Source organism: Saccopteryx leptura, chromosome 2 (genome assembly GCF_036850995.1).
Source record: "Saccopteryx leptura isolate mSacLep1 chromosome 2, mSacLep1_pri_phased_curated, whole genome shotgun sequence".
NCBI classification, from domain to species: domain Eukaryota; kingdom Metazoa; phylum Chordata; class Mammalia; order Chiroptera; family Emballonuridae; genus Saccopteryx; species Saccopteryx leptura.
Window position 1 is genome coordinate 254,808,180 of NC_089504.1, and position 13,033 is coordinate 254,821,212.

At 48.9% G+C, this 13,033-nt stretch overlaps 1 protein-coding gene across 5 annotated transcripts in view; it reads left to right on the top strand.

The window, feature by feature from the left end:
- The window catches only part of POU2F1 (POU class 2 homeobox 1), a 124,341-nt gene extending 116,756 nt beyond the window's left edge, over positions 1-7,585 (top strand). For 4 of the 5 annotated variants that reach the window (XM_066371404.1, XM_066371406.1, XM_066371407.1 and 1 more), the window contains 5 exons: positions 77-256; positions 1,553-1,658; positions 3,695-4,040; positions 4,682-4,770; positions 7,016-7,585. In XM_066371404.1, coding sequence (XP_066227501.1) covers positions 77-256; positions 1,553-1,658; positions 3,695-4,040; positions 4,682-4,770; positions 7,016-7,326 — 1,032 coding nt within the window. In that variant the 3' untranslated portion in view covers positions 7,327-7,585. The remainder of the gene's footprint in view (positions 1-76; positions 257-1,552; positions 1,659-3,694; positions 4,041-4,681; positions 4,771-7,015) is intronic. The other variant, XM_066371408.1, reaches the window with a different exon arrangement.
- Positions 7,586-13,033: the final 5,448 nt, after the last annotated feature.

The window sequence follows — 13,033 nt, forward strand, 5'->3', positions numbered from 1 at the left end:
CGCTCCCCATCTGTCTGTAATGACACGGCTGTGTGCGTGGCTCAGTTAGTTGTTACAAAGGGTGGTTCCCCCTCAGAACCAGAAGCCTACCTCGGAGGAGATCACTATGATCGCAGAGCAGCTCAACATGGAGAAGGAAGTGATCCGCGTCTGGTTCTGCAATCGCCGCCAGAAGGAGAAGAGGATCAACCCCCCCAGCAGTGGCGGGGCTGGCGGCTCGCCCATCAAGGCCATCTTCCCCAGCCCGACCTCCCTGGTAAGCATGCAGTGGGTGCTCCACCCCACACAGCTGTTTGCTGACCATTCAGCCGTACATCTCCTGACAGAATTTGTTGTGTGTATGTCCATGTAAATGTATATTTTAAATGTTGCCAAAGTAATTAAATCTTACATTATATTATAAAGAGAATTCATCACTCTTTCCTTTTTAAGGTGTGCAATTTCAGTACTTTCCTGGCATTCCCACTCTCTGGAGTGGTTGTGTAGATCCCTGTGCTCATGGGAGTAAATTGCTGCTGATGCTAAGTTATCTAAAAACATCATCCATTGCTTTTTATTCATGTTGGGTCCTAAAGCCCTATTTATCAAACTTACATGAACAAGGGACAATAAATTCTCAGATGGCCTTTGTTCAGGAGCCTCTGACCTTGTATTAAAACGTCCGCCTTGAGTGTCCACCCTCAGACACGTGGCCTTTTGTTTACAGCCTCACTGTCTCCCCACACTGAGGGACACAGTGCCCGCATGCCGCCTTTGACCTCTAGGGTGATTGTGAATGTTACTCTGCATGTCTAGCCTGGACACATTAATGGGAAGATCGAGTTTGCATTTCTGGTCCTTTCTTGTTCATTTGTTATTTTATTTTCATTTCGTTCTGTCCTGGGAGGAGTTTTGAATTGAAGTCAGCAGGGTGAGCGCACGGTGGTTCTGGGGGAGGCTGAGCTGTCTGTTGGGCTGCGCCGTCAGGGCTCAGGAAATTGTCCCGGAGAGGTTATGGGCTCCGCTTTGCTCTGTGCATGGGGTGGTTTGAGCTGTGGACTTACTGGTCTAGTACGAAGACAGCATTTCTCACAAGACTGTAGAAATACTCTGTGTTATTTCAGAGAAATGTCAGTGCTTTAAAATTTTGTCTAGCATTCTCTGTATGAAACCATTTCATTAAGAACAAAAAACAAGACAATGTTGCCTCCCAGAGTAAAAAATGAAACAATATAAGATGCTGAGATTGGCTGGTCCTGTAGAATAGTTTCCTTGCTTAGGTGAGGGTGCTACAATGAATCATTATACAGTGTGTTATTGTATCAGTGAGGAGCCATCTTCTGACCATGGTCTTTCCACAGAGGCCAGTTTTCTCCACTCCAGGACCCAAGAGGAATTGTAACATCTTCTCTTCTTAGACCCTTTTATTTTATTTTATTTTTAGTCTATAATATTTAAATTCTATCCCAGAATTTAAAATTTTTATAGGCAAATAAGTCTACAGTATGAGCTAAACATTTTAATGTTTTTTGATGTTTAAATGCTTTTGCACATTTTCGTCTCTGACCTCCAGGTGGCCACCACGCCGAGCCTTGTGACGAGCAGTGCAGCTACCACCCTCACCGTCAACCCTGTCCTCCCCCTGGCCAGCGCCACGGTCACCAACCTCCCCGTCACAGGTAACAGCCTCCCTGTCACAGGAAGCGGCAGCCAGGCTGTGCAGCTATTGGGCAGATGGTGGCCCATGAGAGGTTTCTGTGAGAGTCTGCCATTAAACTGAATCACAGCTCTCAGAAGGGATGGCTTGTTTAACAGTTGCATGTGAAAGCCAGAACTCCAAAACTACCAGGCACATTAATTTTGGCAGAAATAACACTTTCACATAAAGAGCTGTCTTTTCTGTTCTTCCACACCTTACGCTGTCTTCTCCATTACGGCCAGAATTATCTTTCAACACACCAACTTTTTTTCATGGAACTCCCCTTACAAACATTGACCAGCTGTGGCTTCGTGCACTCAGGACAGTGTCCGGATTCACCTTTGCTCCTAGAAGGTTGTTCCCGCGGGGACCTGCCTTCCGCTGGCTTGGGCCCACCTCCTCCTGCACATGCGGGAGGTGTCAGACCTCTGACCCCCACGGCCCAGAGTCAGCCAGCGGCCTGCGCGTCCCCGATGGTGACTGGGCCAGTCTGCCTTAGGTGTCCATTCCTCTTGGGCATATTTAGTTCCACGAGGAACTGTTTGTTTTCACCTGCCTGTGTCATAGATTAGCACATTTTGTAATTTATTCTCTTGGCCAGTAGTCTTTGCACTTCTCAAAAGAGCTGGAGGTTTGTTTTGTTTTGTTTTGTTTGTTTGTTTTTTGGGGTTTTTTTGTTTTGTTTTTTTTTGCATTTCTCTGAAGCTGGAAACAAGGAGAGACAGTCAGTCAGACTCCCGCATGCGCCTGACCGGGATCCACCCGGCACGCCCACCAGGGGGCGATGCTCCGCCCACCAGGGGGCGATGCCCTGCCCACCAGGGGCGACGCTCTGCCCACCAGAGGCGATGCTCTGCCCACCAGGGGGCGATGCTCTGCCCCTCCAGGGCGTTGCTCCGTCGCGACCAGAGCCACTCTAGCGCCTGAGGCAGAGGCCAAGGAGCCATCCCCAGCGCCCGGGCCATCTCTGCTCCAATGGAGCCTCAGCTACGGGAGGGGAAGAGAGAGACAGAGAAGAAGGAGAGGGGGAGGGGTGGAGAAGCAGATGGGCGCTTCTCCTGTGTGCCCTGGCCAGGAATCGAACCTGGGACTTCTGCATGCCAGGCCGACGCTCCACCACTGAGCCAACCGGCCAGGGCCTGGAGGTTTGTTTTTGTTTTTAATCTCTCTTCTTCAGTGCCTGACACACTCAATATAAAATGAGTGAACTAATTTTTTTCCTGTGGCTTCCTTTAAATAGCAGATTTCCCAAATACGTTTAAAATTAACTTAGTGTTGTCATTGAAAGTTTTTAGTGACACAGAACGTACAAGGTGTTCTGCCATTATTTGCCAGGTGGACTGTGAGCTGGTGAAGCATTGGGTGGCTTTCTGAGGTTTCACAGTGCCGCCTGAATTTGGCCTAGGACTGAGGACATTGACTTTCTGCACTCATGTTTAACTTCATGACTCCTCTTTGGCTCTGTGGCCTAACCATGATATAAAAAGTAAATAAGTATTTTTACGTAGTTAATAAATTTAACGAAAAACTGTGCCTTTCCTCCTATTTATCCATCTGTATCAATGTGGACTCACAGGTCCTAAGCAGCCAAGGTGTAGGCGTCAAGTATACTCACTGATGCTGTGTTATTGCGTCTAGTGCATCTCAACAGAAATAAGTGTACACACATGGAATGTGTGAAATACACATGTGTACACTTACGTGTTCATGTACACACATTTGTGTCTTTATTTCTCTTCATCCAGCTGTCTATGTTTATTAAAATTTGCACGTTCATACTGATAGCTAAAATTCCAGTCCAATAGCCTATACTCTGTTCATTTCTAAGCCTTGGTTCCAAAATGTTTATTTCTGTGGTTCATTTTCATAGAAACACTGACTTGGTTACTAAAAAAGAATCGTGTAGAGGTGATTGGGTGGGGGATTCATTAGGCAGTTGATCCTAGAGGACCGCTAAGTAAGCCCCCACACCTGAACCCGGGCGGGGCTCGCTGCCTAATCTGACCATCTCTGCAGGCACTACCGACACCACCTCCAACAACACCGCCACCGTCATCTCCACGGCGCCACCGGCCTCCTCGGCAGTCACATCCCCCTCCCTGAGCCCCTCCCCTTCTGCCTCAGCCTCCACCTCCGAGGCCTCGAGTGCCAGTGAGACCAGCACAACACAGACCACCTCCACCCCTCTGCCCTCTCCTCTCGGGACCAGCCAGGTGATGGTGACCGCGTCGGGGCTGCAGACAGCCGCAGCTGCCGCCCTCCAGGGAGCTGCCCAGCTGCCAGCCAACGCCAGTCTCGCAGCCATGGCTGCCGCTGCAGGATTGAGCCCAGGCCTGATGGCACCATCTCAGTTCACAGCTGGGTAAGGGCTTTCTCACCTTGTTCACATCTGACAGGCCTCTGGGCGGTCATCCCGGGGCTTGCTCCTATGGGAGACTTTCTGTCCTGTCTTAACTGCAGAAATCCAGACAAAACTCTTTAAGCCTTAATCGCTCGGAAATGGGTTGTTCTGTAGCGGCCCTTGTGGGCTGAAGTCCGAGCACCCTGGGAGGGCAGGAGTCAGACCTGCATATTCAGATGGGACATAGGCGGCAGGCCCTGCTCCCTGAGGGGGAGGACCAGGGGGACCCAGAGTTCCTGAGCTTGTTCTCGCGTGCCCCCTGCTGACCTCTCTTGGGGGACCCCTCTCTGGTTTTCAGCCACACACAGGAGATGGAGCAGTGGGATTCCCAGCTTTGTTTTATCAAACGTGTAAGGCTCACTTGTAAGTGCAGTCCTTCCGCTGGCAGTTTCTTTTGTTTTGGAAAAAAGAATTGGGGTCATGCAAAGGAGAGTCCGCATGCTGCGAGTGAGGCGTGGTGCGGGCTGGAGCCGGGTCACTGTGTGGGGGATCCGGGGGAAGCAGAGGGGCAGGTGCTTCCCTCGGCCTTCTCCCGCCCCGCCGGGTGCTGGCACGCTGACAGCCAGGCCGGTGGTGACAGGGGCTGCTCTTTGACTTTGCAGAGGTGCCTTACTCAGTCTCAACCCAGGGACCCTGGGCAGTGCTCTCAGCCCAGCTCTGATGAGCAACAGTACGCTGGCGACTATTCAAGGTCAGTACCGCTCTCCTCGCTTCGCTCCTTCCTTCCTTCCGCGATTGTTTTCTTGTCAATGGAAGAAGTCTGCTTTGCCGGAGGTCAGTGGTACAGGGAGAGAGAGTTGAATTGATAATCCTGACTAACCTGAGGACCAAGAAAATGTCCTTGTAAAAAACCTTTGTGGAGAAGTATAGGTGTTAGTTTGTGAGTCAGAACAGAACGTGGACTTGTTTGGTGTGTTGTAAGAAACCAGGATGCTGATGCTGCTGTTTATCTTATGTGAATGGAGCTGGGGCAGAATGTCCCCCTGATGAGTTTGTCCAAGTAGTCACCCAGACCCACCCGAGGCAGAACTAATCAAGTGAGATTCCCGTCCCCATCCCCACCCCAAGAGAGCCGTGCCTGGGAAGGTCCTATGATGAAGTCCCTGGAGCGCTTTTCATCCTTGCTAGGTCTGCCCTTTGTGTGTCCCCCGCCTGCAGAGCACTCGTGCTTGTGGGCCATAACGTCCTCCCCAAGCCCGTGGGTCCTTCCAAAGCCCCTCGGCCCACATACCAAAGGGTGTGCCTCGTGTGGCTTCTGGGCTCTGTCTGAAGGTGCTTGCTATTACATAATTCAGGGAAGCAATTTGAGAGACATCCGTATATCATTCAGAGAATGTTTTATTCTTAAAATAGTTTGTGCTTAGATGAGAGTTCTTGGGGCCAAAAATAAGCTCTTAGCTGACTTCAGTAAAGACTAGTGTTACCTGGATGAAGTTTCTACAGCATGCTTTAGAAAATTAGTTATAGGCAAGTCCAAGATGTGACTTAGATTACCTGACATCATATTGCCTTTTGCATTGTGCAGAATTGATGGTTAGATCTGTAAAGCTTTTGTTAGTCAAGGATTTCTTTTTGCACAAGTCCTGTGAGAAGTCACTTTTCTCGTGTAGTAGGACATGTCTCTGGGTGAACCAGTGCTCTCTGGGGGACCTAGGGCTGGGCTGTGACCCTGAACCTGGACTCTCAGAAGACTTCAACCCCACCACGTCTCACTGTTGTGTACTTTTTGTGAGATGGTGTCCAAGTCAGGGACATTCTCTTCAGCCCTCTAGTCTTCCTTGTGTATTACATAAGAAATCAACTGCACTTTTAAAGTCTAGAGCAGTGGTAGTCAACCTGGTCCCTATCGCCCACTAGTGGGCATTCCAGCTTTCATGGTGGCTGGTCGCAGAGCAACCAAAGTATAAATAAAAAGATAGATTTAACTATAGTAAGTTGTTTTATAAGGATTTATTCTGCCAAACAGCGAAAATCAGACATAAAGTACTTGGTACGTAATTATTTTAATATGCTTTAACTTGCTGTAACTCTGCTTTATAAATTTTATAAAATAAAGTTACTTCCCTACTTTATAAATCACCATTACTGTGGAACCGGTGGATGGTTAGAAAATTTTACTACTAACAGAGATACAGAAGTGGGCGGTAGGTATAAAAAGGTTGACTACCCCTGGTCTAGAGAAACCTTCACATTTGCACGTAGAGGGTGTGGTTTTATGGGTTAGGGAGATAGTGGGGGATTGTCAGACAACAGGAAAATTTAGTAAGTGAGAGTGTTGGTTATTTAATTCTCAGGCATCAAAGCCCATCCTACCCTGAGCTGGCTGCCTCAGCCGCCCGCCTCCGTCCCTCTGTGCTTCCTCCTGCGGCACTTGCCACACACGTGCTGGCCAGGGAGTCCGGTTCTGCCTCAGCAGGGGTGGGGAGCTTGGTCACATCTTACACTTCACTTGGTAGCATACAGTTTATTTTAGAACTAAAGCCTTTTGAAAGACAACTTTTCACCTGAAAGTGCCCGCTGGGTTGGTGAAAGCTGCCTGTGTGTTAGTGCTGCAGTCACTGGGGCAGTGTGACCTCTGATGGAGGGAAGTCACAGTGAGGGATCTCTGTGAGAAGCACAGTGGCTGGCCTGACCAGATGTTGCTGGGCAGGTGAGACCAGGCGGAGCTCTGAGATAGGCATGACTCTGGTGGGCGATGCGCGGCCCTTGCGTCCCCACTGCCCTGTCCCTGCTCACTCAGCCCTTCAGTCCTGCGGGCTCTTCTGCAGCTGGAACGAGACCTCAGTGGGTGGCCAGGCAGCTCTCTGAGGAGGCCGGCAGTGAAGGGCTGCTGGCCTCCTGCAGGGCTGTGGGAGAGCCCGCCCGCTTGCTGTGTCCCTGGCTGCTCCAGCCGGTATTAACGGTCTCCTTCCGCCCGTCTGGGGGTTTGTCCTTAGCTCTTGCTTCTGGTGGCTCTCTTCCAATAACGTCACTGGATGCAACTGGGAACCTGGTCTTTGCCAATGCGGGAGGAGCCCCCAACATCGTGACTGCCCCTCTGTTCCTGAACCCCCAGAACCTCTCTCTGCTCACCAGCAACCCTGTTAGCCTGGTATCTGCCGCCACAGCCTCCACGGGGAACTCTGGGCCCGTCGCCAGCCTTCATGCCGCCTCCACCTCCGCCGAGCCCATCCAGAACTCTCTGTTCACCGTGGCCTCTGCCAGTGGGGCCGCCTCAACCACCACCACCGCCTCCAAGGCCCAATGAGGGCTGCCCGCCGCTGCAGCCGCATGGCCGTGTGTGCCCTGCTCCCTCCCACCACGTGGGAGGGTGAGCGAGCGGGGAGAAGGAAGACACGTGCCGTGCCGGAAGGAAGGATGGTGACCGGACACCATTGCCTAGTTTTGTAATAAAACACTTTTCAGGATTGCTTCTTGGATTGGAGAACTTTCTAACCAAAAAAAAAAAAAAAAAAAGAAAAAGAAAAAGAAAAAAAAGCAGAAACAAAAAATCAAAAACAAACAAATAAGTGAAAAGACTACTTATCATTTCCAGCGGTCAGGATGACAGTCCAGGTGGGTCACCAATTCTGATATAGAAAGGGGATTTCTTGTTTGTCTAAATTCCTTTTTTTTTTCTTTTTTAAAAAAATCATTTTTATGGGTCTGTTGTATAGGCCGTTAAGTCATAACAAGGTGTTTATAATCGTATCAATTGTGTTGGGGGTTCCTTTCTGAACTGGTACAATTTAGGCAGGCTGTGTTACTGTATCTCTGTTATTATTGTTATTGTTTTTATATATATATAGTTTGGATGTGTTTGTCTCTTGCTCCTGGATCCTGTTTCAGTGAGCTCCCACACTGTGGGGAGGGAGGGTGGTGGGGGTCGGGAAACTTGCATTCTTAACTGCGGGAATGTCCTTGCTGGTTTCCTTACCCCCGATGACTCTTACAGAGGTCCTAGAGAATTATTTTCTTTTGCCACTTATGCAAGAGGCTCGGTGCAGAAGCCGAGGGCGGTGTGTGCAAACGCTCCCACTCCACGCGCTCCCCCACCCCCCATCAGGTGGTGCCTTTGGAGCACTTTTGTGTGGGAAGGAATTCCCGCCAGACTGTAGCTCTCACTCCGATCTTGAATGACCCAAGGCCAGGTCCCAGGCTGCACCAGCACTGCTCCCTGCTTTCCATGGGGCGCACATGTTGCAGGCGGGGCTTGGCTCCAAGAGCAAAGACTACTGCAGACACCTGACTGGGTGGTTCCCTGACTTCTTGTCTCCTGAAAAATGCTCCTACTGTTGCTGTGTGTGTGTGTGTGTGTGTGTGTGTGTGTGCACGTCATATGGAAGGGTTCATCCAGACTTCCTTTAACTTACTTGGCAAAGAACAAACTGACTTGTTGGGGTTGGGACACGTTTTCCTCCTTTGTTTTCTAAAGGAGTTCTGCTAGACTGTTTGCCATTGGTGGTTGATCACCAAAAGGTGTGATGAGAAGAGTCTGAGGTCACTACTTTCTCCTCTGGCCACAAACTTCCTTTCCCGGTCACCCCGCTGACAGTGCTTGCCCTCTGGTGGGCCCTGGAGGACTCTGAGCAGGTGGGGGTGGGGCTTGCACATGCCTGGTTTGTTAGAGACACTCCTGCAGGGCGGGGCTCATGGCGGTAACATCTCTATTGGGGAGGGTGGTGAGCTGTGGGCACCATGTTAGGGTGTTTCTGGGATATGTGAACAAGCCCAGGAAAAGGAGTAGTTTGTGACATAAATGAAGAGGAACAGGGGTAACACGGAAGTTAGATCGCCTTTTCGTCCATGTGCTATTATTGTATCTGTACCAAAAACCCGTGGACATGGTCGCCGCAGTGCACTCCTGCACCTGAGTGCAGGCGAGGTCCCGGCGGTGTCCACGGTGCTGGCTGACCTCGCCTGTCAGAGCCGGCACTTTTCCCCTCAAGCTGCAGGCTGAGGGCTCACAGGTCGTTTTCATTCTCATTGCTCAGCCTGTGTCCAAGGGAGCTTGGCTCTGTGTGCTCGTGTCTCCACAGAGTTGGGAAGCCGCACAGACTGTGTGCCCGGTGTGTGTGGTTGTCCGCGTGGAAAACTGGCAGGTTCGTGTTTCAAGGCCAGAAGCATTTCCATCCCCTTGTTTTTTCTTTTGTTCCTTCCATCTTCCTGATTTATTTCACAGAGTATTTAATTCCCACCCTACATGTCCTCTTCTCATCCTTCACCTTTCCCCAAATCCCTCCAAGATCAGTGAACTGCAAGCAGGGAAACTAACAAATGTCCATCACCTTTTTTTATGTGTGGTGTTTTTTTTAATGTTTTTTTTTAAAACTAAGCTTGAACCAAAGTCAATTTTTAGCAAGCTGCTGTACTAATGGACTAGTTTATATCGTGCGGTTCAGACACATTGAGGAGTTAGATGCTACTGACAATTTCTTTTTCATTGTCTTTATTAATTATATATAAAAGTTGCTGCTTCTTTTAATCTTTTATGTTGGTAAATTGTACTATCCTCTGGGCAGGCGTGAACTTGATTTTTACCTAGTTTATTGAGTTTGGTGTGTAAATAGAGCGGCGGTGTTGGTGACTGGCCTTTCTCTCCGTCCCACCATTTCTCTGAGATTGTTCCGTTTACTCTCTCATCCTGACTTGACATTTCTGACCTTTATCTGTGCAGACAGATGGCTTAAGGACGGGTCAGCGATGCTGCAGCTGCCCATGGAAATGGGTCCCTCCCGTGGGAGTGGTTGGTTCCGAGGCAGGAGGCAGGGGGGTGCTGATGCTTGCCATACTGGATTAGACGCTAAAGCATTAATTTCCCAAAATTGCTACCAAAGGAAGTGTCAGGCCTCAAGGAATGCAGCCCAGTGGAGAAGAGGAAGGGCAAGGACAGGCTGTGTTGTGTGTGAGTGTGTGTGTTTTCTTACGTGGCTCAAAGAATGCTCCCCCTCCCAACTCAGATTCACTCAACAGACTTTAATATTTAAAGAGATACTAAGCTTTAAGTGTCAATGCGATGGTCTTCTGTCCCTGGCCCTGTCTGTGTTCTTTAGTCAATTGGGATAAGGGGGTTCTGCCTGGGTATCACTTTTTGAGGATAAACCTTAAACAGCATAAAACCCTGTATTTAAAACAAATCCTTAGACAAAGGTAACTTAAAATTCTTTTTCTATTATTTAAAAATACGTTACAGAAGGAAAGGGAGATTGTGCACGCACATGTGAAACACTAAAGCAGCTTGCTGGTGGGTGGTTAGCTCAGCCATCTCCCTGTCAGTGTCCCCAGACATACCACCACTGGCCGTACCACGTCACGGCTCAACCTGCAGTCTCTTCTGCTGTGTCATCATTCTTATCATCTCAAGAAATGCTTTTGAATTGAATGAATTTCCAAAGTTAGACACTCAGAGTAGCTGTTAGACATCTGAAGATCAAGGTGGGATGGGGCACGTGACCAGAAAGACGTATTGGGTGTAGGGTTTGTGTATATCTGAGACGAAGGCCCAGACAGGTCGTCACAGTCCATTGTATCCGTCTCCTCTTTTTTTCCTTCAAGTTTATGCAAGTTTGATTTCCCTGAAATGCTTAACACATTAAACCAAAGACTACTTCTGATGCATTAGGCTTGCCCATGATAATGGGCCCTCCCCCGGGAGTGGTGAATGTAATCGTGTGGATCCCAAGCAATGCAGTGTGCTCAGGTGTGGTCAGGGCTCCAGGCGTGCCCTGGGTAGACCTGAGGGACGGAGCAGGAAGACCTGGAACTGGGCTTCTCGCAGGAACCCTGCTGCTGTTCCTGATTTAAGAAATAAGCTGATGGCTAGAGTCATTGAAATGTTCCTGAAGTTATATAGACAGCTCTTCAGAATTATGTAAATTGTTCGCATGCATTATGTGGCATCTTAAACACTTCCTTTCTTTATTTGATAGGAAAGATCAATACCATCCCCCTTGGTTTAGCTTATTATTAGAGAAATGGAACCAAAGGAACCTGGCTGTTGTCTTGGGTAGGACCATACCTATTTGTGCTCCATGGCAGCATTATTAGAAATTAACAATCTTTTTTTAAAAGGGAAAATAAGATTAATTAAAAGATTTAATGAGATTATCTTGCCAATTTATTTTACATCATTCATTATTGGGGAAAAAAGCACAATTATACCTCTTTTTAAAAATGTTACTTTGTCCTATTATCCTTCATTTATTTGCAAAGGTAGGCAAAGTCGTGTCTATATTATCCACAAGCACAGATATTGTTTGACACAATATTTAAATTGCTGGGAGAACTTGCTACATTTGCAAACATAGGAAATTAATGTAGTCTTTTAAATTTATAAATCCTGATAGTAAACATTGCAATTGGAGTATAACCAGCATGAGGCCTACAAAAGAATCTCATTGTCGTTCATGGTCCACAGTTCCCAAGCCACGTCATCCTCACAAAACCTTCTTCATCATGAGAAACGTTAACATTGTTGAGCTAGGACAAAAAGGGAGAAGAGTTGAGAGGGAGAAGTCAGCAGGCCCTGGGCACCTGGGAGCGTGGAGGCTCTGCTGAGGGACACCCCACGGAGGACCTCACCCAGGAGGGACCACCTGTGGGCCGGTGCTGGGGCCTGGGGTGGTCCCCGGGGATCAGTCTGCAGCCTCAGAACCTTCTGTGACAGACGAGCCCCAGCAGCGCAGTGGGATGGTTTGGTCAAATGCTTTTCATTAAATCAGCATTGAAAATTAAGGAATTTAATTTTCAAACCATATTTAGAGCTGAAAACATGTAAAGACCGAAGATCTGAAATTTAAAACGATTCCAGTGGGAAAGAATGGATGGGTTAATTTGATCATAACCATCCTGAGTTCACTTGCATGTGTGTGAAAGGCACTCAGTGTGGCATTGTTCATGGAGCGCTGGCCCTGACCAATCTGAAGTCATCTTCAGTCTTAAGACATTTTGAGGACAGCACTTTGTAAAGCGGTGACTTTCTCAGCATCCACCTTTCCTTTGGAGAAGGCAAACGTTCAGGAAGCGCTGAGACAGGCTTTGCAGAAGTGGCACGCACAGATGCGGGCTTGAAGGAGCCAGGAGGAACGAGTTGGGTCCTTCGCTGAAGGTTGATGCAAATCCTGTCCTTCCTCATTCTTTTCTTAATCCAAAGAGATGAAACGGGGCACCCCTGAGCTTCCCAGTGAGACCTTTGAAAGGACTCTGTCAGGAGGGCCAGGGAGTGGTTCTGAGCTGTGCAGCTGATACCAGAGTTCTGTGCAGCCGGCCATGAGCTGCTGCTTCTCACCGTCTCTGTCCCTGAAGCGGCTCCCCTTCCCGGCTCCTTGGGGGACTGGCGGGCGGCACGCTGAATCTGGAGTCCGGGTCACCTTTCCCCTCTCCTCTCAGAGTGGCGACCCCTTAATCCATGAGGATGATGCTGGGGGGGCAGCAGTGAGCTCCTGGCACCTTCATGAAATACCTCAGAGTAGTGTAGCGTCGTTGCAGAACTGGTTTTAAACTAGAAACCAAATAAATAAAAACTATAAATAGTGGAAATAATTCTAGCTGTAGCATTTAGTTGACTGATGTCTATTATGACTGGTAAACACGATTGATGCTGTATGTATTGGGATCCTGTTTATAGGTGACAGTTTATAGGGTTCGGGAGGGCGGGGTGGGGGTGGCAGAGAAGGTGGTGATGTTAGAAGGAAATTGTTGCTCGTGTGTGTGTGTTTTTCATGTATCTGTCTTTCTTGCCAAAGGAAACTTGATTGTCCCTGTGATTGGGTTTGGGGTTTGTTGGCCTCTCTGCAGTCTGACCTGCAGGGCAGTGGGTGGTGGTGCACAGGTGACACATGGTTTGTCTGGTAGGTTCGGAGTGCCCTCGGGCATTGACATCCTTGCTTTGGCTGCCTGTGCCCCCAGACAGCCTCTGGTAACGATGCGTGCCCATGTATAGCAGACGCTCAGGCACAGGGAGGTGTGCAGTTGGG